Here is a 27827-nt window from a genome sequence, read left to right as displayed (position 1 = left end):
CTCCTCATCCTGGAAAAAAAACACAGTTAAGGGGTAGTATATTAGAGGTATATAAAGCCATGATTCACATTCAGAATGACAGCGTTCATATGTAAAAACTAAGTTTCAAATGAAGACAGCAGTTAACATGTTCAAAGCAAACAAAAGGAAATGGTTCCTCTCATATCATTTAGGCAAGTTGTAGAATTCCTTCCTGCAGGATGTTGTGGATGCTAAAAATGTATGTGTGTCATTCTTTCCAATGAAAAAACAACAAAGAGAAGAAAAATCAGCCAAGAGCTACTGGACAGAGCTGCCATCGCTGGCTCAGAAAGTCTGTAAATCGAACATTGTAAATTGGGAGATTATTCTGGGGAGGTATCGCTCTGTGCTTCCTTAGTTCCTGTGCTCTTCTCTAGGGATTCATTTCTGCCACTGTAACTAGCTAGACCTTGATTTCACCTGATAAATCTTGCTTTATGTTATCTTTTGATTAAATGATTAATCCTTTTTAGTTGATATGATAATATTTTTCATTCTGCTCTTTTCTAAAAATAGGTTACCAGTTATCCTTTCAAGTCAAAATTAACGTCATGAAAAAACTGTAATTTGATCAAATAATAGGACAGAAAAAAATTATAATTAATGTTTCCATTCAAAGTTTTTTTCATGTGAAACTAGTGGTTGAAGATGCTCTTCCGACATAGCAACACTTGTCCAGAAGCACAACCCCTACAGATCCATTCTTATGATTTAGCACTAAATGTTCCTCATGGTTTCTTGTAACTGCATCAGACTTTCAGCTTTTAGTGGGGTTTTATCTAAGTTTCCTCTTTCGTAGACAACGAATTAATACAGCAACAACAACAAAGATACTTTATACAAAGATGGTTAGGTCATTTTTGAGAACAACCAGAGTGATTTTCATGTATACCAGGTCCTGTGATAAATTTTCCAATTCCCATTTTTCTGGCTTGGCTCAATTTTTTCCATCTCAAAAAAGGATAGAGGGCAATATAAGAAAGAATAGCAATGTCACTGCCAATATGGAGGAACATTACATTACACTGAACAAATATCCTTATCTGAATGTACAATCACTGAGATAAATGCAGCTGTGTTTATTTCGGCATAATCAGATATATTTGAATATAAAATCATTGACATAAATGCAGCTGTGTTTATTTCAAACTGCACATGTTAGTATGAACACGAATATGACATCCGTTAATCACTCATGGATGTACAGAGGTGAATATATATAGTGACACAATAAACACCTGTGACAGTAGAAAGTAATAAGGAGACAGTCTAGCTGAGCTTGTGGTATGCCCAGAAGATTTTGCAGTAGCACTGGAAGTCAATCATGAGAAGATCCAAAATTCTTATCATGTAAAATCTTTTGACTTGAATAAATCTATAGTTTTTCTTTACAGAATCAAATGAACCTCTCTGAAGTTACTAAGGAAATAATTTCTTTGAATACTTATTTAAAATCATGAAAATCAGGTTGAATCATGATTGGTTGGTCCAGGTCAGTCTCTTCTGTTGCTATTGGTAGTATCGCAGGCCTAAATTTACCTTAGGTTTCTGTCCTTTCTGAGCCTTGAAATGACCTGTTAGTCACCATTTCAGAATTGTATCTCACTGGTTACTCAGATGCACTCTACCAGTGATAACGGAAAATTTTTAGCATTATACATTTTGTTGGGGATGCCTCCCTTGCTCCGCAGTAGCTCTATAGCTTCTCTATCGTGTCCATATTCTTAAATTCTGTCTGTTTTGAATCAGAGGATTGAAAACTTGAGGAAATGATATTCTTTACTCTGCTTGCTCAGGTGGTGCTGTGTAGCTCAGAAGGAATGGTCCTTCTCAGAATAAAGTATGAATTGTCACCAGAATAGTAAATATTTTGGAGCTAAGAGGTATTAGAAAGGTTTTATTTTCACCTAGGAGAAGGCTGAAATTTTCTGCTAGACTAAATAGCGGTATTTTGTTCAGTTAGTTCAACTATGCTTATAATAACCTATATTATTATCCTTATTTTGTAGAAGACAGTAGCACAAAAGAGTTCTTGACTGCAGAGCACTTTTTGTAGTAAATTTCAGCAGTGTGAAATGAGTGCTGAATGGCTGAAAAATGTTTAGTGTGCTTGGCATCAATTTCAGATGAATCAAATGATGAATGAAATTTAGAAGATTTTATCTCTTTTATCATGTCTACTAAGATTTGATCAGCTAGTGATATCATAGGGAAGAAGGGAACAGGAGGGAAGAGGCTGAAGGAATGAAAATGCAGGATGGGTTGAGACGTTGCTCCAGGTCCTACACTCAGAGTGTTGGAGGCCGGGTTGCCACAGCAGCGTGTTCCCGTGTGACGTGCAACATGTGGTGCTAATGATCTGGTCAGTACCTGGCTTAGGCCTTACTAACAGGGAGAAGAATAGCTCTTCTGTTTGCTTCTCAGCTCCAGACAAATTAAAGTCTTCGCTTGATCCTATTTTGTTTTATAAAAAAAGAAAAAGGCAGTGGAGAGGTTGTGTCAGAGGTGTGGTAGAGTCTCCATCCTTGGAGATATTGCAAACCTGACTGGACACAGTACTGAGCAACCTGCTCTGGTTCACACTGCTCTGAGCCAAACACTTGGACCAGACAACTTCCAGATATCCATTAGAAATTCCTTAGAAAGTTACCTTTTCCTCCCTTGAAATTAAAATGCATTTCCAATAGATTCACTTTCTGTTTTATTTTTCCTTCAAATTGTTTAAATATTCTCAACTATCTATAGCTTGTGCTGTCATTGTTTTGAAGGGCAGGGAGAGACAAGACACTGAAATGTGTTCTGCCTGTACTTTTGAAAGAATCCTGCTTGAAAAACACATTTTGGAAGACAAGTTTGTGCATAAGCTACCAACGCTTTTATTCTCAGAGCAATATTATCTGATTTTTAGGAGAAAAAAATGTAGAAACACCTTTCCTGCTCAGCTTAAACATAATTTGGTTACCAATTATTATCTTGGAAACATACATTATTTTAGTTACACATATAGCTTTGTTTTGCATTTATTGATTCTGCTTAGTAACCTAATTGCCTTCTAGGTTCAGCCGTTAGCACGCTAATTTTGATTTAGTGTTTGTATTTCTAAAAACAAACTGGGAATAGACCATATATCATCACTCTGTGCTCTTTAGAAAGCTGCTGGAATTCCAGAATCTACTACAATAACATAATGTGAAGGTAAATTACCAGAATATATTCAGGAGATATTATTATATTCTAACAATTTCTGGCAGACTCACACCTCTGTTTCTCTCATCTGAAGCTGTAAGTTACCTTCTTGTTTGTAAGAGGTATGATTTACTTTGTTTTTAAGAATATATTTTTGAATGTTTATTGTTGTTACTGTAGTATGTGATGAATAATTCATTTTTAGTAGCCTTTTCTAAGATTGCAAATGAACATCAGACTTCTGTTGTGAAAGACATTTAAGCCCTTTCTATGAATCCAATTCAAAAGTATGCAGAGCCACAGAATAATTTTTGTTTCTTTCAGCATTTTGGTGATCAGCTTAAAAATTTGTGTTCATGGTGTGTTTTAAAGTAATTGAAGTAATATTATGGATATTTATCTCCTTTTTTTGTCTTTTTTTCTTACTTGCGGTTTTATACTTAATTATATTCAGTATTGTTTCTATAAATCTTTACGTATACCTTTCCTTTTAATGTTCCCACTGAATGATGAAGCATTTCCCATGCTCTAAAAATCATGGAATCCCACATGTGCTTGCACAGAGCTGCCTGCCATGTGTGTGGAAACCCTCCAATTAGACTACCCAGAGCCCCAAATATCCTGAGACTCTGGAGAACTGCTCAAGTGGTTACGTAGTGCTGAGCTTTGCGCTGTTGCAGATACTCTGCACCCAGTATACCTGAGCAAGCTGATTTGTGTATGGGTTGGATAACATGAAATACGATGCACTCATTAGCCTAAAATGTATTGTAGACACACTCTTTACTAAGCAGTGAAGTTAACACAAAGAATAAACAGTATTGTTGCAATTTGCTTGTGCTTTCATCTGAAAAATATGATAGTAAGCTGAAAAATTCAACTCTTGATCATTACTATATGCATTTCCTGCGGTCCTTCTGTTTTGATAGCTTTAAAATTAATTTATTCTCAATTATCCAAACTCTTGCCATTCTTTTTCTTGATTACCACAGCCGCCTTTGGTCTCATTTATCTTTCTTCTATAAACTTTTGCAAATGCTATTGCAGAGGTATCTGCTTTTCTGTGTTGAAAGAATATAGTGCTCCACCTCTTGAATCTGTACATTGAATACCATATAAAATTAGAGCTTGTTTTCCAGGACTCTATGTTATCTTCCTTCCATTAGCATCTGTTTTGTTTTTCATTATTCCCATCTATGTGCTCTTCTTTATACTTTTGGATTTAGTGATCCCATTTATTTCCTTCTCTCATATTTGCATTTGCATGTTCATCAGCAAACATTATTGTCCCTTTTATTTCAGTCCTGGTTTCCCATATTCACATGGTTTCCTCTGCAAAGATCCTTATGATTGCTCCTCAGAAGGCTCGCTTTCTTAAACCCATCTTTCCATGATTCTCTTCAAAAATTCCTTCACTTCTTTATTTTTTTTGAATCAACCAGGTTCTTGAACTGTTCTCCTTATTTTTGTTGGTTATTTGGCATGTTCATCTTCATCTTATAGTTTGGAAAACCAAGACTTTCAGAAGTTAAGAGAATTGCTCAGTGTTATACAGTGGAAGAACCAGTTGAAGCATTTTGACATTATCTTCTTTGAAGAACACTAATTGGATTTAAGCCCACACACCTCTGATTACTCTTTAAAATTGAAGTAAGTATGTGTCATTCTGAATTACAGGGGTAAGATGGACTTGTAGGCACAATAATTTAGAGTCTTCCATGCTTCAACAGATATTGTTGTGAGTAATAGGTATTATTTCAGATATAACAGATAAAAATGGATATTATTTTAGCAATACAGGAATACCTCCGTCCTGTGGGAGAAAATATGTTAGATTGTTTCCATTGATGCAGGCTAATGAGGAATGAACAAGGTCAGAAAATAGAGGGCAGGGAGAACAAACATTATTATCTTCTAAAATCTATTCACTTTTGACTGATTTAAACTAGATGAACTAGATGAGGAGATAAAGAATGTTGTTGTGTTTTGGGAGAATTGTAATAAGGTTTGTTAAGTGATAATAACTGAAAGACCTGTTTTGAATCACTGATTTGTAAGAAAATGCAAGACAAAAGAATGTATTACTATAATTTGTTAATTGTAATTTAATCTTTATGTGGCTTTATAGTGAACTAGCAAGTATAGGATAGCATATTTTTGCAAATAATATGCAAAAGGGTATGAATTAGATAATGTGGAGAAAATTAAGTATAGGTTGTTTAATACAATCTAGTGTGATTTTAGTGTGGGTGATACAGCTGAAATGCCCAAATTTGTGATTTCTAAACTTGCTGAAAGATTTCAGAAAAAATAAATTCTAACCAGTTAAAGTAAATTTATTTATAAATATTAATATTCTTAGCTAACATTTTTTCCTTCCATAAAAACAATCTTGGCTCATAGTAACAGAGTCTAGAAAAATTATTAGCCAGTTACTAGCCCCTTATTAGCATCATTTGTCAGGTTATAGCAGAGAAAAGTTCTAACATGGCTTGGCTGTAATTAAGGCAAATGCTTTACAAAGGAATGAGGAGAAGACTCAGTTCGTTATCTAGCCAGTGTAAGTGTCTCGTGGTGGCAGAAATACACGCAGACGGAGCCTGCTACCTTGGAGCACACGTGAACTTGTTCAGGCTGAGATCTGTCTGTGTGCATTCTGTTTCTGGTTGGGTTCCAGGCCCTACTGCTGGTAAGATACACAAAACAAATGCAAAAATAATAAGAAAGAAGATACTGATATTGATATGACTGCATAAACCCTAGTTCTACTGGTTCTTCTCTGTGACTAAATCCCTAAGCATGTGTTGAACTGGTTTTTGGAAGTGATGCTACCTGTGCTCTAGATTTCTGTATTATAAACCATTTCCTTAGCGTGGACAGTGGGTCCGTCATTTTTCTCATGGATCTGAGATGTTCAGAGATGTTTTATAGTAATAGGACTTCCTTGCACATCTCCTGCAGTCTGGCAGGAAGGTTATCTCTAAGTTACAGAGTTAATGTTTGATGTCAGTTTAGTAAGAACATGAAAATGACGGGAAAGACTTTATAAGTTCTTGTTTTTGAAGATTAGCCTCTGGAAATAGTATTTTTTCTTCTTGTCTGGTTAAAGCTAGTGCCTTATATAAATATATCTTTTATTTAAATTTTTTCTCACTTTAGACAGGAAGACTTAAAAAGCACACTATTAGTACTTTGCAAATTAATACTTTTTATTATTTTTAAGTAAATAAGCAGAAGTAGTACAGGTTTTAAAAATTAAAGAGCTATACTATTGGTAATAGGAGGAACCAGAAATAATTAGTTAATTACTTCTTAAGGTGATAATTGTTTTGTTAGGCAACTGCTTGCATGATGTTTCCTAGTATAATAAATAATTCTGATACATTTAATAGAGAGAGAGACTTTTGTATATCACAATGAACATGCTGTAAAGTGCATGCATACAGATTTAAACTCAAAATTGGAATTATCCTTCAATTTATTCAAACAAATAATTTTAGTTAACCCTTTTATTTTGTGGTTAATACACTTTATGTGCCAAAGGACTTATATTAATGCCCAACAGCTTCTTATATGAGAACAGAGAATTATTTTATGATTAAATTTTAGTATAAAATGACTTTGTTATGGATTCACTTAGAGAGTGGACTATCAGAACTGTAATACTTTTTCATTGCTTTTCTTAATTCTTCAGGTTTTATAAATAGCGATAAACTGGTACCTCTCTTTAGAAATGAAGTAAGATTAATTTTGAATGGAAATAATGCTGCTAAATGTGTGTAGGTCACTGCTTTTGAAGCCTGAAAAACAATATTTGAGTTGTAATTGACCAAGGTCACTTTATTTCCACAAGAAATAACAGTACAGCTCAACAATCACTTATAGTGATTTTCTTAGATTAAAAAAAAAAAAAATTAACCTCAGCCCTGCTCAGGTACCTTGTAAGAAAGTTTTGTCTGTTTAGCAAATCTACACCTTTCATTTTTCATTTTGCTGCTCTTCAGAATACTCTATTCCTAGCAAACACCAAGAAAGAATAAATTTGGAGATATAATCAATAGAAGAAACATTTGAATTGAAAGTTTTTAGGTATGTGCACTTAATTCTAATTAAACCTAGCTTAACTGACAACCTAGTAGGCTAGGAGCCTCTGGATATCCAAGAATTACTAAAAGAGCAGAAAAATTCAATATCTGGTCCGACTGACTTTTTTCATTAATATAGGAGCATCCCTGCAGACCATTCACTTGTATAGCCCAAACCTGTCCCTTAACTCTCCATCCAAGATTCCTCAAATAGTTTATTGACTCATATATAACGCTGACTATAGCCTGCACTTCCGGCTACGTATAGACAAGAGTAGGGTGAGAATGATCTCTGTCTATGTCTTACTGCTTCTTTCTTCATACAGAATAAAAGTTCAAATATCAAGGTATCTCATCTGAAGACCGACTGAAGAGTTAAGATTACATGCATCCCTTTTAGCATAAAACTGATATGTGTGCTGTCCATCTTCCTTTGTGGTGATGACGGACCTACACTGTGACTGAGAGACTGAGAAAAAGGAAGCTGAGGACGTATCTATGAATAGAGAGGCTGCTTTGTCTCCGAAAGGTTTGGGTTCCCTACTAGTCTGGCTAGAAGGAGGAGCTGACTATTTCACGGATATGGTTCTCCTATCTCTCTGTCTCTTGTGCCTTTTGCCCCCTCTGGGGCTCTGGCTCTTATTAGTTGCCTGCCATTCTGCCTGCTTTACAGCCCTAATACAGAGAGGTGTTTCTTCAGGATGTTTCAGTTGTAGTAACTCTTTGACAGCCAGAAAGACACTGGTTATATTGAGACTATGTTGGCAGAGGTACTATATTTTTCACCATAGTGACAGTATTTGGTTAAGAATTTGGTTAGGAAGGCATAGTCATAGTAATTGTATAGGACTTTTCAAGTCATAATTTCCAATGGCTTTTATACAGTGCAGATAAAGGTGAAAAGGAACAGCAAAAATAAAAAGGATCTGAGATTTTGTTGGCATGGCTCTACCTCTGGGAAAAGGCAAGATCTGAAAACCGTGATAACAAAGGCTCTCCTTTGGTACCCTCCTTCCCTTTAAGGAGGATATTTGAAGGACCTGAATGCCAGGGGCAGGTGAGATGACTCTACCTGGTATTATGAGTTATTTGACTGACTGAGGCGTTTGCATTGTACCCACACATACACATAGTGTGCGAAACAGGAGATATTCGGGAGACTCAGGGAGGGTATTTGGAGGTGTCTTTTACAATGCTGAATTGGCAAATTTGAACTTTATTGTTTAAATCCATTGAAACCGATAGTAGTTGTTTCCCTTGTGTATTTGATGTTCCTTTGGAAAGGGAATGACAGAGCAAGGAGGACCCATCCGGAGGGAAGGGGAAGCATCCCCCTCCACTGAGCATGGCATGAGGGGTGGCAGGGACAGAGCAGGGTGCAGCAAGAAGGGATGCTGGAGCACTTGGAGACCGGGAAAGAGTTGAGAAACCCATGGACCACATCCAGCGCTGGGCACTAAGGGGACAGAGAGCACCTTCCTAGTGATCCAGAGGAGACTATCTGGAATTTGCTGCAATTCCTAACAGTTCACTGTGTAGGATATCAAAGCCAATTGTGGGAACAGGATCTGCCTGCAAGCAAGGGCTCAGTAGGTTGGGGAGTTGTAGGGTACGGCGCTCGGAAGATCTCGCGATGTACGGGAAGAATAGGGAACTAAGGCATATGCCATATTAGGTAAAGAGCAACGCTTATTGGCTATATAGGCATGCTTCCGCCTTTGCTACCTTTATAAGATCCAGCCTGCATATATTAAACGCCATTTGCAGCATCCTCATATTGGTGTCTGTGCTCTTTGGCCCAGGCACGGGTTGGACGTGCCTGGCCGCCTCGGCAGACGGAGTCGATTGCCAATGTCAGGCAACAGGAGTTTTCTTTATACTCCTGTTTTGGCTTTTATTTTGGAGTGCTTGCTTATAGGAAAAAGTTTTAGGCAGACTAATTTCAAAAATATGTCTGATTTGAATTCTTATCCCATCTATCTTAAATCCATTTTCTTTCTTTAATCACCTGCATGCCCTGCTCACAATTTCCAGGCTTGGTTTGCTTGTACAGTAGTTTTCAATTTTCACTTTTTAGATACCTGTATGTTTGATCAGCAAGGCAAATTTTATTTCTCAAAACTCAGGTGGCTGCACTCAATAGGGCCCTCACTTGTAGGACAACTTTTTAAGTAATTTGGAAAGTTTGCTGTAAGTTTCCTAGAATACGAGACTCTAGGAAGACGGAGAAAATGTGTCATTGTGTTTGTTGTTGGGGTTTTTTTTTTTTGTTTGTTTATTTTTTTCTTTGATGTATCAGTGCAGCATCAGTCTTGAGCAGACCTATCCTCTTATATCTTGTAAATATGTGGAATCTAATTACCTACCCCTATGACATAATGAATGTAATCTGAAATTTGGTGAAGACAGGGCATAGATGCAACCCCTCCAAACCTATCTGTTGCTTTCACGGTAGTTCGATGTCTGCATGACTGGAGGCATGACTTTAATGGCTAGGTTCTGCACAGAAAATATTGTTAGAAATATTATTTCTATTATTAGAGAATGGAAAGTGATAAAGGAAGTGTCACGTTTTAATATGCTTGACTACCTATTTGAAGGTACAGGTGTATACATGTACAAGTTATGGCTAAAAATATCTATATGCACGAAAATTCCTGTTTGTATGGAGGTAACTATTTTACAAAGAGATCTCACTTGATTACTATCCAAAATCAGCTTTTAATTTTAACATAAAACCTTTCTTTTAAAAATACAATTGTTGTAGAATGCATATTTTCTTTGCCAACTCCCTCTTCCCAGCAGTCTTCTCCTGCACTTCTATCCTCTGCCCTCCTTTTCCTCCTTTTGGCATTCCTGCGGATGAAATCCTTTTGGGGAGTAAGATCATTTGCTGATACTTTGGATTCCTGTTGCTATTCTGATGATCCTGACTGGAGAGAGTGATGTGTTGTTGCCATAACAGTCTAAGATTGAAAATTTTATTACATCTTACAAAAATATCTTTTTACTTTCACCTGAAAATGAAAACAAGTTGAATAAAGTGCAGTTCATATTTGAGCCGGGTTATGGTACACACTTACTTATGTATATAGAATTGAACTTGATTTCCTACGGAATTTTATCTGTTAATACAATTTTGTTCCTGCTTTATGACAATTATCATATATATATATTCTTTTTACTGCCACAGTTTGACGTGAGAGCATTAAGTTAAATTAATTTGACTTTGGTTGGCAAATGGTAATAGCACTGCTTTAACAGCTGTTTGCTTTCCTGAATTGTCCTTGGTGCTGAAATTGCTTTTGTATCTAAACAGCAAAATGTGTTTATAGGGCTTCGGAATATGGAGATAAATTTAGCCTGTCAAACAGATATTATTGGGGCTTTTTGTGTGTGTGTGTGTGCTGTATTCCTGGGAGTGGATCCTGACTACAGTGCCTCAATTCCAAGCTGCGTGTGCCTTTGGACGTCTTACAGAACTGCTCGTGGAGCCTTTCTGTTTGATTTATGACCTTGCCTTTATGGACTTCTGATCAGATTTTATTCTCATTTAGTGCAAGAGGGGCTAATTATGAAAGTGACAAAGACTCTTTCATTGTGCTAAAGCTTTTTGAATGACAAAAAGGGGGCTTTAAATTAAAATGAACTTTAACAAGGCATTTTCACATTGAAGTGATACACATTCTACCACTGATAGAGTAATTCATTTTCAACCCTTTCTGATTCCATAAACACATTGTCTCACAAGATCAGTAATTTTTTACCTCTCAGGCTAATGAAGAGTGGATGGTAGACCAATGAATTCTCTTTTCACGGAGCTGTTTTGACATCCTTAATTTTTTCTTAAATATCAAAGAAAGGACAAAGAGCTGTGATTTTATTGCATTAATATTAATAATCATTTATCTGCCAGAAAAACATTTAAATATCACTTGACATTTGCAGAGAAAGATTAATGTTTAATTTACTACAAACATAGAAATACTTTGAAATAAAAGGAAAAAGCTTCTGGATTTGGCGAAAAGAAAAAAAAATAAGGCAGACATTCGAATCTAATAAAATGTTCTCACCATAACAGAAGACAAAAAACACGTTGGTGCCATCCAAAATGTCAATATTTAAATTATCACTTCTGACTGAAAAAATAGCTTCAAGTAGATCATTTTTAAGGTCTATTTTAAGCTTTAAGTAAAGAAAGATAAATGAGGGTAAGCAGTTCTTTTCTATATACATTTGTGTGGATATAGTTAAAAAGTCCTGCTGTAAATTCGATCAGTAGTATAAAAACAAAACAGTATAATGTAGCTCCTTCATCCTACATAACTATATATAGTGCATTGCAGTAAAACGAGGATATAAACAGTATTGACATTTCATAAGTAGCGGTGAGAATGGAAATCAGGGGGGCTTCTAGAACAGATTGATGGCTGGAGGAAAGGCAAATAACAAGGCACAGGAGTCTGAAAATTATATAACCCTGAAAATACAGGAACAAGTTCCATTGCCTATGGAGGGATCAAAATACTGTAAAATAGAAAGTACAGAAATCACCTTGTTTTGCAGAAGCATTTCAGACTAAAAACTACAGCAGAGGAGTAGGTGAACTGTGAAGTTATCCGTCTATCTGATGAAATGACTAAAAATACAAATGAAAGTCTTAGACTTTACAATCTAAGTTTTATTGTGAAGATTCCATTAGAATTCCAAAACCAGAATTGCACTATTACAGTATGGTAGCAAATCAGTGCAATGACCTCACTTGTAGGATGAAAGATCTGTGTTCTTAAGATAATGATAATCTTATGGAATAGTAAGTATTAAGTGGGGCTACTAAGGTGTACTTAAGAATAATGAATACACAGTTTGGAACATTTTTTAACATTTGTAATGTGTAACTCTCATACCTGTGATGTCTGGGCTGCAAGTAAATATGAGAATGTTTTGTGCTGGAGATGATAGGTAGCAACAGGCTTCAATGCCATACGTTGAGCACCAGATGCTCAAAAAGTATTTTGCAGTATGACTTACACCAGTAGATGGTACCTTCCCGTTGTGGTACAGTCCTGCATATTCTCTGATTTGCCATGGTGCTCGCTTCCTTGGTAAAGACTGCAGACAGTGTTATAATTTATTTATTAACTCATTAGTTATTTATTTTAGATAGCACCCATTATATGCTAATTGATTCCCAAACAGAAATTTTCCCAAATGTCTTTCCTTGAAGAACTTCGCTTTGAAAGCTGTTATACATAGGAGGGAGGTACCAGTTTTGTTTGCATCAGCTGGGTTAATAAAGCCGAGTTCGGTGACACTAATACAAAACCTCTTTGTATTCTGATTTTGCGTTAACGAAGGTTCAGTGCTATGGATAAAAAACTGTCCATCTGTCATCTGAGGCCTTTGGGGGATTGATAAGGAAGGAACAGAGTAGTCTACTGTTTTCCTGGGGATTTGGTATTTTTGGTGTCCAGGCCATCTTAGAATAGTGGCCTGTGATTTTTAAGGATTCTTGACACTCTAGTAAGTTGCTGCATTGCTTCTCTAGTGCTGCCAGTTTGTGTATTTACATGATTTTTGACTTCTACTGGTGCTTTTGTAGTTCTTAAGGACCTCACAGATGGTGGAGAAGGAGTCAGGAGACAGATCATGCTCCTTTTATTTTCATAATTTCGCTCTACAGAGACTGGCAATTTATTCTTTACAATTCCAGGTTTTGGGGTCCTTTGTCTGAAAGCATCGTTGTTTACTGGTAAGGACAATTTTGAAATAAGACTCTGGCTGCAAGTGCCTAAATATCAGTTTGATTTGATCAAAACTATTCAGTGTTATTTGAGCAATATTTCATTATATACATACATATATATATATATAATTCTTTATACATATACAGACCTACTGTTTACAAAACAATATTTTCAGTTTATTAGAATATCTCTTGCTTGTAGTATTTATATTTTGCTGTCTTCCTAATGATTATTTTTTGTGTCATGATGATCAGTAAATATATAGGACTACTTGTTTCCATTTTTCACCATGCTCTAAACTGGCACTGACATTAAGAGTTATCCTCCTAAAGGGCATAAAATACTCCACTTTTCTTTGTTGAAGGTTTTCTGATAAAACATATGCTAAAAATGTAGATCATTTGTATTTTACACCTTTATAAAAGAGATATACTCATTATAGGTCTCCTGCTGTCACCTCCCCACTCCTGACATCTCTGAAATACTAGTGATTGAGACATGTGTTTTGTCTAGAAGGAAGAACTCATCCTAAAACCACGAACTGTTTGTACTGCCCAGGCTGCTAATACATGAGTATCTTTTTGTAACTGTTTTTAGTATTTAAAGAAAGAAACAATCCTCCATCAATTTTATACCTGTTGGGATACCACTTTCTTGATGTCTGTACTAGTCTAGTAAAGTAAATGTAATTTGTTTTACACCTCTTTGCTTTTACAATTAGTTCTTTTCTCTTTAAAGCCCTACAGTTCCCTAAATTTTCCTGTGTCTAAGACAATTCTCAGGCCTGCTTAAAAAAGGTCTTGTAATTTTTCTCTTCATTCAGAGACTGCTTCCACAGTCGTCTTCTAATCTAATGATTCAGATTTGCTGCTAGTGGTGATAAATTCTGACTCCCACTCTAACTCATAAAACTTCCATGAATGTGAACTTTAAGCCAAACTGTTCATTACTAAATGGAAAAGATATGAACATAGGTAAGTTATAGGTGCCTCCATCTTTCTCTCTATCATTCATGAATTACTTAGTAGTGAAGTAAACAGAGGCCTATAGTTTTGTATGTAATATCGTTTGACCCACAGTATTGTAGAAGAATACTAAGTGTAAAAGCTGGAGCATTCATGTGCTGTCAGTCACAGTTTTATCACATTTTCTGATCACTATCAAAACCCAATTGGGATACTTAAACTTCCATGAGTTACATAACTTCCATGACTTACCCTTTCCAGTGCTGGGAGCTGACCTTTTACCAAAGACTACTAGGAGCTAAGTTCGTCCATATTTCCCCACAACCTCTTTTACAACAAAGATTCACACACCTTACTGCTTTACTGTCCTTGGGATGTCACTATTGATAAAAACATTTAAAACACATGGCAATTTTAATTTGCTTAATTGAGATGTGAGGATAGAAAAGAGGCTAATACAAGTTTGAAACTTTCAGGTTTTTAAAGCAGATGCTTTTGAAATAATTTGCCTCTGATTATGTCCAGACCATATATCTAAAACAATCCAGCTTTTGATTGAAAGCTGAGTCATGAGCACTACTATTGCCTTATGTGAAACATCAGGTTCTTCAAAGAGTACTATACTGTTGAAGAGTATTGATTTTTTGCAAAATTGATTTAACTGCAGCACTAGTTTGCTTTGTACTGCAGAGCTTAATATATGCAATTCTAATAATTTAAAGTAAACTTAAGCCTGCGAGGTGCTGTGTCTGTGTTTTTATTCTTTTTCTTCAAATCATATGTTTTGCAGTTTCAGGAATCTTGATTTGACATATGCTTTGGGCAGCAATCCAGGAAGTGATGCAAAAACATTTCACACATTTTTAGAAATCATCACTTCCCCCCCCCCCCCAGTTATTTACAAACCAAATACTGTTTAGAAATTGTTTAGAAATTCTCTCCATGATTTTTTTAGTGTGTATTGTTTTCACAGGCAAACATCATAAAACCAATGGGAATTTACAAACTGCAATTCTTAGATGCACTTCTTTCAGTAGGCGTCTAATCCTTCACTCAAGAAAACTTCCTACAAATCATGGTCCTCTTCCATATACACTGTATCAATAAAATTTATTATGCTATCTTTCCACATGTTTTGTTATCTTTTAAGGATGAATTCCATTGAGGCTTTTCCATACTCTCATACTTTTTACCTTATTTTGTAGAGCCACGAGTTGCATGAAAATATAGATTAATGCTGTTTGGCTATCTTGGACCTGATCCCAGGTTCACCTGGTGAAAATGATGTATATGCCAATCTGTTCTTTGGTTGTTTTTGTTTAAAGAATTTGTATAGATTGAAATGCAGCTGCAAGTGTATTAGTGATTTTCTATTGCTTACTTGTCAAGATTTTTATTGTGTGGATGAAAAATAGTATTTCAAAACCTAGCAACATATTGACAAAAACAGAAGAGCACTTTGTGTAATTCTCTTTTGAAAAACTACCTCTTTTAGAGACAGAGATTGCCTCAGCTACTTCCATTCATATGTATCTTGATCAATAGATTTATTGATAGCTTTTAGCCAAGGTTTAATTCTTTTTTTCCTGCTCTGTTCACCATGGTGCTCACTTTTCTGAATTAAGAAACTGGAATTAGGCTCCCATAAGCAAAGCTTACAATATGCAAGTGCTCTAGGTGTAAAAGGAGGCATTTGACCTTTTGTTGCTAATCTGTGACAGGTGCAGGCTATTTTCTTCCAAATGGTGTTAATTTTCATGTGCAAATCCACCCCCTGAAACCTGCCTTCTATGTATCCACCACAGGGGAATTGGTGGTCATCATGAGCACTGTAATGGACAGCTGAGAGGGATAATCACTGATATTTCAGCACATTCACGCTTGCAACTCAGTTGTTTTTGGTGCACTTCTGTTTTCACTGCTTATTAGGGAGGCTGAAGTTAGTTATTCATTGCTGGACCCCAAAAAAAAAAAAAAAAAAAAAAGTGGCTGAGAAAGTTCATGTGCAGGGAACAGCACATTGTTACAAATTAGTTTCCTTTACCATTTCTGGCAAACTCATTACAAAGTAATCGCGCCCTGCACTGAAGTGCACTTCCTCTGGGACCAATAACTGTAAATAAGCAGGGCTGCAAGCTGGCTGATAAGTTGTTGTTCTGAAGATAACGGTCCTTTTTAGCAGAGTGTTTGACCTTTTTCTTTATATTGCCTCAGGCTTGTCTAAGACCCTCAAGGTCTATTTTTCATCTTAAAATTCTCTGTAGGAAAGCACAATGTGTGGTTTAAGAAGATTTTAGGATTGCTTAACATATCTATATTTTATTTTCTTGCATTTTCATGATAATTGTTACGATGCTTAGCAACTTTAGCCAGCATTTTCTTCAGCAGATTTTCTTTCTTCATGTAAAGTATACTTTTTATTGATGTAGGAAGCAATATACATTAATATTTTATGAGGAGTAAGTGTATGTTGCATGATTAATAAAATAGTAACATTGGTTTTTTCGTGACTTTTAAAGAAACTTGAAACATACTATTGACAACTTCCGCTATGCAACTTTTGAAAGTATTGTGCTCTATGTTACTCAGTAAAGCAATTTAATCAAACATAATTAAGAATTTTAAGTTGAATGATTGAAAAAAAAAAAAGGCTGTCTCCTTTTTGCTCAGTCTGCTAAGAATATTGAATAGGAGTATGACTGAAAATTGAGTTTTAAAAACAAACCCCAAGGCCAAGGGAAAGTCAGTTTATAGATATTTGGGAATCTGGTTTGTTCACATCTTTCCATCTGTTTACAAAAGTCTATGACATTATTTCTGTAAAGTAAAGTAATAACAGGAAAAAAAATCAGATTGTACATGAGAACAAATCCGTAGTATGTGCTAAAGTGCCGGCTATCCTAAAAATTGCCTATTTTACTTTTACGAAATACTCAGCCATTTTACAACCATGAATTCACCCAATCTGTAGAGATAAATAAAAACAAGAAATGTCTTAAAATGCTAGGAAGTTTAAATGTTGCCACTTGTCATGTTGTTGGTCTTTTTTTCCCCCTGTGGATCTCATTACTCAAACAGTTCATTAATTTTACATGTATTTTAAATAACATTATTAATATCTTATGTTTTGCAGTGTCTACTCAAAAATATAAGGCAAAACACAAACAACAGAGTGAAGTTACTTAAAATAAATAATCTATTCTTATAATATAGGTCTCTTGCACTTGTTGAATTACATGATGGCGCTATCATGCAGGTGTGAACCCGAATTAAAGTAATTGCTGCTGCTTTAGTAATGAGAGCTTTTAAATTTTATTTTAAAAGGAAACTGTTGATCAAAATGGTTGCATAGTACCTCCCGCTATTTGTAACTATTTTGTTTAACTACCAAACTAGCAATGTACACAGGATGAAACATGTGAATGAGGAAAGTCTTAAAGAAGTTGTACTGGAACTAAAAAGTAGTGGTATATCATGCAAGATTGGTCTTGTCCAGCTTTTCTTAAATTCATTTCAGTACAGAAATTGTCCTCCTCTGTTTACTGTAGAGCAGAGTGTATGTATTCTAACCATTAATTAGTTTTCTGTTTTGCTCAATTTTTATCAAAAAGAAGAACACAAATATTAGGATTTTTTTTAAAGTATTCAGGAAGCAAAAACAGTTTAGAAGATGCTTTTACATGAGAAAAAAAAATACTTATTTTCAATGATAAAATATTGAGTTGTATGGTGGATAGAGGACTGTGACCAACATTTAACTCATGTTTAATAGTTTCTAATGCATTTCACTGTTTTAGCCTTGTAAGATTGGAATATATCTTGCATGTTAGAATAAAACCATTTCCCATGATTAGAGCTGTGTGAAGGCAGCTCTGTAAAACTGTTAACTTTTACTATGAGATTAACATTGGGAGGTTGATTCTTTCTCTTTGACACCAAAAAATGTTCTTTGATGGCATTATCCGATTTCTGCAAAATCTCTCTTAAGGTGAAGAAAGGTTTTGTTCTTGCAGTTTTAGGCTTTTTTTTTTTTTTTTTTTTAACCAAAATCTGCTGTCTTGTTTAATGACATTGCTAAGTGGGTTGAAATTAGGTTGACAGATTGCGAAGCAAAGGCTGTGATATTCCAAACAATAGTCTATTGAGTGTGAGGAACTTGTTGAATGGTAACTGAAGGCATTAGCATTAGGTGCAGCCTACTTAGCATCTGGAAGAAAGTGAAGAAATAATGCACGAATGAAAGGTCCAAATGATACTAAACTGCAAAGGGTTGCAGGTGACCCTGGCAGCTGAGACATACTGTGAAGGAGCCTAGTTACAGGGAGTTCCATAGGCAAAAAGTAATAAAATTCAATTCACAACTGAAATACAATTCACAGGAGGAAAAATAAATGCATCTACAAGAAGGAGACTATTGAAATCAACTCTTACAGATAAAGAGAGAAAACAGTCTTGTGACTCCTGGGGAATGCTACATTCAGTGACTGAATTGCTAAAAGTTCTGCTGGGTTTGCGATAGGTTTATAGATTTGTAGAGCACACTGGCTAGCAGTGGTTCCAACATCCCAGCTCTACACCAGGAGGGAATTCCCCGACATCAGTAGAATCCTCAATTGCAAATTTAAGGATCTTATGGACTCACCGAGGAAGTTCTGAACAGACCATCTGTCCTCCTTCAGTTCAGGTCAATCTGATGTTGAAATAGAAGCTGAAATATGCAATAGGTCAGAAATCAAGGTATGAGTTTTCTTGTCTGTATTTATTTATTTTCTTAATAATTTTTTAGTTTATCTTGCCTTGCAGGGTGTTTTTACTAATGATCTTTGAACTTATAAAGTAAAAGGAATGAGCTATTATTTCCTTACTTGAAAATAGTTCAGTCAAAAATATTCCCTGTATGAGGAATTACTGGGCTCGAGGTGGGGGTATGTACACCCAGCAACTCACAGGCTGTACCTGCTCCACAGTGGATGTTCATCCAGCCCGTTGCCTTAGTGGGATGACCCACTGCCATCCCATGCACACATCAGGGTGCAGGGACCCCAGGTGATCCGGGGAGCTACGTCCAGACTGCTTGGACCTGCGTCTCATTCGTGTCATCTCCTAGTGACTGGTGAGTCAGGCTCTGCAGTTGGTAGCCAGACTCTGATATTATCCGCTTTAGACCACCTAAATTCTCAAATAGAGCAGGAATGTCATTTTCCCCAAAATGTCAAATGAACATGACATTTTAATGGAAAAACGCACTAAAAAAAGCCCTTTCATTAAAGGCATTACAATGCAATAACATTTTACTGCTTTTGTTTATATTGGGTAGTAATCTGTGAGAAGTAATAATCTACATGAAGATTCTGGTTCTCTCATTGTGAATAACAGTGATAGAATTGACCCTTGTGGCAGAAAGTGTGCTTTGATGAGGAAGGGCCTCAACCCGGAGTCAGGCAGATTATGTTATTTATATTTATATTTGGCAAAGGTGAATAGCTGTAAAATAGTTCCAATTTTTCAAATATTTCATATTCCAAATGTACCCTTTAGGCAAGTGTTTAGGAACAGATTGTTAGCATGAAATGGTTTTCTGCAGAGGGAATCAGTTAAGAGAATTTTGTTCTAAGAAAAAGAATGTGGGTAGGAAAGTAAAGAGGATAGCATTAAAAATAGGGAAGATTAAAAATGTTCACTGTGCAATTAGCAAAGCGAGACACATTTTAGAATAAGCAAGAAATCTGAAAACATATTGATGAGCAGAGCTGAAAATGTTTTTTCCTGCCTCTTTTCCACCCCAAACAGCCAATCAGCCAGATTTAGGTACTGTTGCTCACATAGAGAAGCACATTAGGCAATGGACAATCTCATTGACTTAAAGGGGACATGGTGGGCAGGGAGCTCGAGGAGAGTTATAAGCAATTATTTGAACCCATATATATATTCAACCCCAAATATATCTTGAAAGAAAAATATATCTCAATCCATAAAGAACAGCCGCTGTGTAGTGATAATTTTGTTTACTTTAGCATTTAAGATAGAGCAGAGACCTTTCTTTTTATTATAATATCTGATGAGATGGTTTTGTGTTGGATCAGGAAAAAGTAAGTCCTATTTTGGTAGTGTAGAAATAAAATGGACAATCTAACCCTCACCTTAAAAAATACTTCTGAATGCTTCAGAGGAAACATGCCAATTTAACAATTTAAAAGCACTTGTCTAGTTTTCCCACTGCCAAACTTCTTCTTTTTTTTTTTTTCACCAGGGATAAAACTTTTCTCAGTGTAGTTGGTGTTACAGAGTTTATCAACCATTCTTTAAAATGCATTCCTTTTTATATGTTTTTGGTAGGTAACCTTGGACGGGTGGACCACATCACAGAGTTTGAGTATGACCTCTTCATTAGACCAGATACCTGTAACCCACGCTTTCGAGTTTGGTTCAACTTCACTGTTGAAAATGTAAAAGAATCCCAGGTATGTTCATATTAAATTAAACAGTACGATGGCTTTAAAAAAACGCTTACTCCAGAATATAAAGTATTCTCTTTAGTAAAGAAAAAAAGAACCATGCAGGGTTTTTTACTACCAATTTACTATAAAATATGATTTTGTCCTTTAAACTTTAATAAGTCAAGTGTCACCATGACTGAATGTCACCATGTTCTTCAGCTACCCAAGACAGGAAATATTTCCAAAGAGAATGTAACAGTTGTCTCTTAAGATGGTTTGGATTAGTAATAGATGACATATATGTATCTGTGTTAATATATACAAAAAATGTGTATAAACGAAATATAAAGGAATCTATAATAACTATTCAAATATTATCAGTCAAACTTTCATTTATTGCCTCTGGGACTTAATGAGGTGGAGTGAGATATAGACAGTACTCTAGTGCCATACAGAACAAGAGAAGTGTTTTTGCCAGCCTGACCTTGTGAATGATGAGTTTTATCTTTAAATGTGAAATGATTTGATAAGCAACTGCTTCACCCACTTTTAAGTATTGTTTCTCTGATTTCAAAACACTCCACAGGAGGGAAAAATCTTTGTCTTCATTTTTTCACTTAAACTTAAAAAATGTTCTGTACCAACTTGCACATTGGCAGATCAACAAAAATTTCATTTCACTTCTCACATGTACCTTGTGTATTATTCTGCCATTCAGTGTTAGTTTATCCTAATCAGATTGTCATTTTCACTTAATGGAAAAACTGTATTTAGTAAGAGAAAAAAAATGCGGAGTATTTGTATTCCTATGAAATTAATATCTTTGTATCCACTACTATGCCATTCCTGTTACAACTGGAAATCATGAAGTTGTTTATCTATCTTCCTGGCGCCTGATATTTTATCAGACAGACCCTTCCCCCTGCTGTGCCTTAGTCAACTATGATCAAATTATATAGTCATGAGATGAATGGGAATCTGTCTCAAGGAGGCAAAGAGATCTGGTAGAAAGATACAATATATATCTAGTGCTTACAGGATATTTGTTTTCATGGTTGTCTACATGAAAGAGAATGGTTTCACTATTAAGTTTGACTTGTGAGGTCTGTTTTTATAATGTGTCTTCCTGCAATCTTTTTTTCATCTCTGCAATTTCCGTTAAAATGAGACCTGCATGAATGTAATCTAGTCTGGAACCTTATTTAGGTCTTTGTACTAGCGGACATGGGCAGTATTAGTCATTACAGCTCAGCTATATTAAATGAATGTTAAAAAATGCTGCATCAAACTCACTGTATAATCTCGTTTATGAATTTTGTTTGTTTTGTGTTTTACTAGAAAATTAAAAAATATAAAAACATACCATTCAGTATAGCATGACTGTAACACTAAAGCACAAGTAATTTTTATAGTTTGTACATAGTGACTTTCTTAGTAATTCTAAATAAAGTGATTATCTGTATAATATGATATTTATTTTAATGGAGCATGTAGGTGATATGCTAGTAAGACATCCATTTTTACATCCTAGGTCAGGTTTCTGCCATTTTTGTAAAGAATCAACAGGAATAGCAACAGCTAGTAGCTACACTACAGCTTTTATATATTGTATATATTACATTTCCTTCTTATTGTTTCTTTTTCAACCTCATTTTCTTAACTTATCTACATAGATGTGAAAATGTATTGAAGATTTTTTCTTATTATTAGAAACTCTACAGTCTTGCTTGGTATTTCACACATGCTTCTGCTCACAGAAAAAAAAAAAAATAAATAAATTAAAGCTATCATTAGAAAACCTGACATTCTTTCTTTATCTGAGTTTACTACATTTTTCTCCTGTTGTATCAGACCAGTCACTGACACACAACAGTGGACAAAAAAAAAAAAAAAAGTGAAAGTATATGGAATATAAAGACAATGATTGTATAAACATTAAAACTTAATTGTACTATATATATATATATATTTCAATTTATTACCAAGTTGTAGTGCAGTTTTTGCTATGTTATTTAGATTGTGATTCTGTGCCATGAATCCAAGAGTGAAAACTGAAAAGAGACGTATCACATCTTCCTGTTGATCTCCCTGTCCATGTCTTCCAGTCCAGGTTTAATTGTCTCATGCAATGGGGCTTCCACTATCTACATCCAGAAACTCTTCCATGGACTCTGGTCTCACTGATGGCATTTCTTGATATTTATCTTAAAGCCTCCTTTGTTTAATCCCATCATTCCTGGTTATAATTCTGCTTAGCAGCAGCTCCTCTTGATACAAATAAATCCTCCTCATCCTTGGTTAACATTTATATTTCTGTGGATTATCACGTTCCTCATCATTTGTCTCTTAGCCTAGCTATCGTATTTAGTTCCTTCAGTCCTCTATCCAATAAAGCACTTCAGCTTTAAGTGTTTAAGTATTTTTCTGCTTTGGGGCCTTTGGACTTTCATCATAAGTGAATCTTTCCAGCCCTTTGATAATTAGCCAAGTTTCCCAGGGAAACAAGGTTTATATGATCACAGTGTCTATGTTATACTTGTCTGACTAGATTTATGAGTGGCTGGCAGTATTTTTCCTCTCCTTTATCCCTCAGTAGCTTTTTGACTGTTGGCCAGTTTCAACCCCAATGGGCAGAAATTCCTGTAACTTTCAGGAAAGCTGCCTGCCAGATGGGCCGGAGACCCCATTAGTGCTCCCACTGGCAGAGAGGCTGTAGTATGAGATCATTTCTTATTAAACATCAGAGAATCCACAAAGGAGATGCACAGGAAAAAGTACTGTTTGCAATTTACATTTTTAAAATGGCAGAGAATGCAACCATGAAATCCAAATCCATAAGACTTAATAGTTCTGCTTCTTGCAGATCTACTTGTTTTTATTCCTCTTCCAGTTCCTTCAATATTTTCTTTGGAATGTGGAAGCAGAATTTAACATTGAATTCTGAGTACACTAACACCCCAACCTAAGGAGAAGGAAATCTAACCTCTTTACTTCACTAGTGTCTCGCTGTGGACAACCAAATATTGCAGCAGCCTTTTATTTCTTTATCGCTATGGAAACTCATGCCTAATTTGTTGTTCACTATGATACATAAGTCTTTTTCAGACTGATTGCTTCCTTCCTCCTGTTAAGTATGTGTTAGGTTACTGATGTGCTACAGTAAGAAGGTCAGGAAATAGAACTCAGTTGTGCTGAATAGCAGTGGGAGCTCTAATCTTTTTAAAACTATTTTTATAATTGTATGATAAATGTGTTTTATTTGGAATGCGCTTTTCTCCTACATAGAACTTACAACTTTTATTTATTTTTCCTTGGAAGTTAAAAAATGAACTTCCTCCTTGCAATTTGGACTTCATGCAAAATTCGTTTCATGTTGTCATTTTGATTTTGCACTTTTTTAGCCTGGAAATATCAAAAGGAATAGCTAATAGTTTATATTTCTGGGAAGAAAGGGCCAGCATGTAGAATGCCTGTATGATGTAGAATTTGGCCTTTTGGTCTTATATGGTTTGAGACTTGCAAGTCAGTTGGCCTGATAAGATCTGAGCTGTGGATTTATTTAGTCATTTGTTCAGTGAATTCAATTAACACCAATATTGGAAAGAACAAAAAGAAACTGATATGTTATACTTAGGGGCTATAATCGCACAATGATTACTCTTACAATAACTATGAAAGAGAGAATGAAGGAAATAGGATTTGCTGTGGAACACATGGTCTCATGGGCAAAGTCTCCAATTTCTCTAATTATATACATGTCACAGGCTGCTGTCTGTTTCTAGATTATGCTCCTTATTGGCCCGAGTTTGTTTCCTATTAACTTCAAACGTGGCCCTTACAACACGCTTTACAATTTTGCTAAATTCTGTCTCTGTAGAACCGGAAATTGGACAGTCAAGGGTCACATCCAAATTGCATTTTAAATAGACAGTGCTTCAGGTGTCCAATTACTTTTGGGCTAGAATGTCCTTAGAAGGTGTTTGTAGGAGCACTGATTTGAGAATTTTAGAAAAAAGAAAAAGAAATTAAGAAATGTGTGTACGTATGGTAAATTATAGCGATTTGCTAATAACACTGGAATTGGAGGCTTTTACAGTGGAAAATAATTGGTATTTCTTTTGGAGGCCTCACCTAAAAACTCCACTCAAACAGGTACTCATTGTGCCTAGTGTAGATGCACTAGAAAAAGATGGGTCCTGGAAAATTTAGTTTTGAGGAATTTAAGAAGTATCACAATTAACTGATGACATTATTAGAAATATCCCTGGGATGATTACATGAAAAGCAGCAACCGAATTATACCAGTTGGTAATGCACATATACACTATATTCTGCATGTATATATATTCTGAACAGCTTTGCTATCTGCTGAATGATCAAAAATAGTATTTTCACTGAAATTAAAAGAAGATTTTTCAACAGAAGGGGTTTCCTAATATTAAAAAAGTGTTCTGCAAGTGTTGATAAACACATTTGGAATTTGTCATCTCAAAGGTACAAAATATATCAAGTAGGATAGAGAGGAAGAATGGCAACTAGGATTTGATCCTAGGATATTTGGCAACTAGGATTTGAATTTAGAGTATTTGTATCAGTTTGGGTCAAGGTTAAAATCAAAGAACCAAATATTATTTGCTTCCAAAGAATTAATTCAGCAGATTCAGCTATAGTTGGTTTGAGACTACAGTTTTGATTTAAGAATAATTTTAGGTGGTTATATAATGTATATATATGGATCAGGAAAAATGTCTATTCTTTAGAAAAGAATCCAAAGGTAAGAGATAATATTACATGTGAACCTTGCTATGAATGCACAGAGCTATCATTGCTAGAGTTTTCTCTTTTTTTGTCATATACTTTTTTGTTTTTTTTTGGTAAATAAAAAGGTTATATAATCTCTAGCGCTTTCGTCTGATTTTATTTTGAGGAAATAATGATTCCAAGGATTAGATTTTAGAGTGTACTCAGCTCTCTTATAAGTGTCCTTACACAACCAAGAGAGTCTTAGCAGAGACCTGATTCTTCTGAGAAATAGTAAAGATATTGTTCCAGCTCTTATTGTTTAAAGATACAAAAGTAATAAGGTGTATGGGGAGAGATAATACATTTTAGTAGACCAACTGATACATTTTGGGGTGAAAAAGGAGGAGTAAAAAAAAAAAAACAGGAAGATTTAAGATGAATAACCACGTACTTGATCTCTTTATGAACTCATCTGCTTAGTTAATTCCTACAGAAGCTGCCTGCAGTAGTAACATGGAAAAAGGATCACATCAAAAGTGGTCTACCTTTGGAAACTTACCACATTTTTATATTCTTTTTCTAAAGCACAGGTTTTTCACCTTACTGTCATTTGCTGATTCAAGTTTCCAGTATCAAGATGTATTATAACTTTTTATGTTCCTTCCAGCCTCTCATTTAGATAAATACTTAAATATTTTATTTATTGTATGTTAAACGCCATATTGCATTTACTTACCTTTGTGAGTTGTGCAGTGCTTTTTTGTTTGAAAAGTATAGTTCTGAAATTTGAAGGTTTCTCTAAACCGATTTTTGAAACACACTATTTCCTAACCAATCCAAAGTACACACCTTCTTACTAAATAACACATAACACATTCATTGTTGAATAGTTTCCATTAATATTTTATTAATCCTCCTCTGGTTAGGTTCCATAAGCTCTCTAAATATTCCCTTATAATTATTTTTGAAGAAAATCTATGTATTATTTTAATTTTGCTTGCTTAGGAAACTTCCAGTTTTTACTCATCTTTATGAAGTCTTGTTATGTGTTGTCTGACATTGGCAATCGACTCCGTCCGCCGAGGCGGCCAGGCACGTCCCACCCGTGCCTGGGCCAGAGAGCACAGACACCAATATGAGGATGCTGCAAATGGCGTTTAATATACGCAGGCTGGATCTTATAAAGGTAGCGAAGGCGGAAGCATGCCTATATAGCCAATAAGCGTTGCTCTTTACCTAATATGGCATATGCCTTAGTTCCCTATTCTTCCCGTACATCGCGAGATCTTCCGAGCGCCGTACCCTACATCTCCCCCCCCCCATGTTAATCTAAATATCCTAAATATCACTACTTTGAACAAGCTGCTAATAGCATACATTGTGACTGCCTTGTTTCTGTGAGCGTCGTAGCTGATGCAATACATAGTGGGTTATACATGACAAAATAGGCATGCTGCAAAAGACATCAATCAATACCATAATGATAATCAACCCAAGCTTCCACAATCAATTCAATTGAGCCAGGATAGTAATCATGTCCAGATACTGTTGCCTATGTTCTCAAGCCATCTCCAGTTTCCTGGGTTACGTCTTATCATCTGTAGCAGATCTGATCCTACGTTTTGAATGTCCTCCGACCTCTTGCCGATCTTCTCGTAGTCTTCTGTGGTCAGGCAACAAAATTTTAGGTTTTTGAATGTTCTGGACCGGCCTCCCCCCACCTGGAGAATCTCGAAGATTACGTTGATGACCTCGTGATGTGCTTTGAGTATCTTGTTGACATCCCTAAAACCTGCCGCTATCTGTTGAGACAACATGTTTACTGCTTTATTCGTCCGCAACAAGTGACAGGTCGAGCTTTGAATTTTGTATAGCCCTGTTGATCCTAAAATCGGGCCGAGGCAAGTAATATTAGCATTCACCAGGACGAGGAATGGTGCCTCGCTCATATTACCCGGTAAAAAGACATCAGGTGACATGGGGGCAAAAAATTTTACAAGGGTTGGGGGTATTTTGTCTGGTGGTAGGTATGCAGCAGCCAGCAAGCATAGCGCTCTAGAGCAGGAAACGTTTCAGGTGGGGAGAATTATAGTACCGTTCGTCCATCTTGTACCTGAGTGTCTAAACAAGTCTTCGGGTATAATCCACTCCCTGTTTCCTTCATCATCCCCGCAGCTAAATCTTCCCACACCTCTGTCTATATTTATTGTGTTATAACTTTCACAGGTGGCAGAGGGGTCTGATGTAATCTTTCTCTCCCATTTCTGAGCCTTCTGAGTGACTATCTCTAGGTACCCTGTGAAATTCACATGATGGGAGCGGTATGTCACATTAACATATGACCCATATGGTGACCATGATTCCCCATACACTGTCCCACTAGGCAGTATTGTGAGATTTGCTGCTCTTTGTGCCATTAATTTGCATAAAGCGTTATCTGTTAGCGGAGCCGCAAAACTTACAAAAGCAAAGCATGTTAGTGAATTGTGTGGAAGGAGCGTTTGTAGAAGAATTGTTTGAAAGCAGGAACTGAGAGGAAAACTAGGGCCTCACATAGCTCTGGCATTACAGAGGCCTGCTTGGGGTGCTACACAGTTGCCACTTCTAGGATGGTTGGTATGCACGGACTCTGCTCCTCCACGG

At 35.8% G+C, this 27827-nt stretch overlaps 1 protein-coding gene across 1 annotated transcript in view; it reads left to right on the top strand.

Moving 5' to 3' along the window:
- BEND5 (BEN domain containing 5) overlaps positions 1-27827 on the top strand; it is a 540137-nt gene that overhangs the window by 21825 nt on the left and 490485 nt on the right. The window contains exon 3 of the mRNA XM_088536729.1: positions 20341-20465. Within this exon, the coding sequence (XP_088392855.1) occupies positions 20341-20465 (125 nt within the window). The remainder of the gene's footprint in view (positions 1-20340; positions 20466-27827) is intronic.

Source organism: Tinamus guttatus, unplaced genomic scaffold (assembly GCF_059628265.1).
Source record: "Tinamus guttatus ecotype Peru unplaced genomic scaffold, ASM5962826v1 Tinamus_guttatus_pri_ptg000044l, whole genome shotgun sequence".
NCBI lineage: Eukaryota > Metazoa > Chordata > Aves > Tinamiformes > Tinamidae > Tinamus > Tinamus guttatus.
Note: the sequence above shows the minus strand (reverse complement) of the source record. Positions and strands in the feature narration are given on the sequence as shown.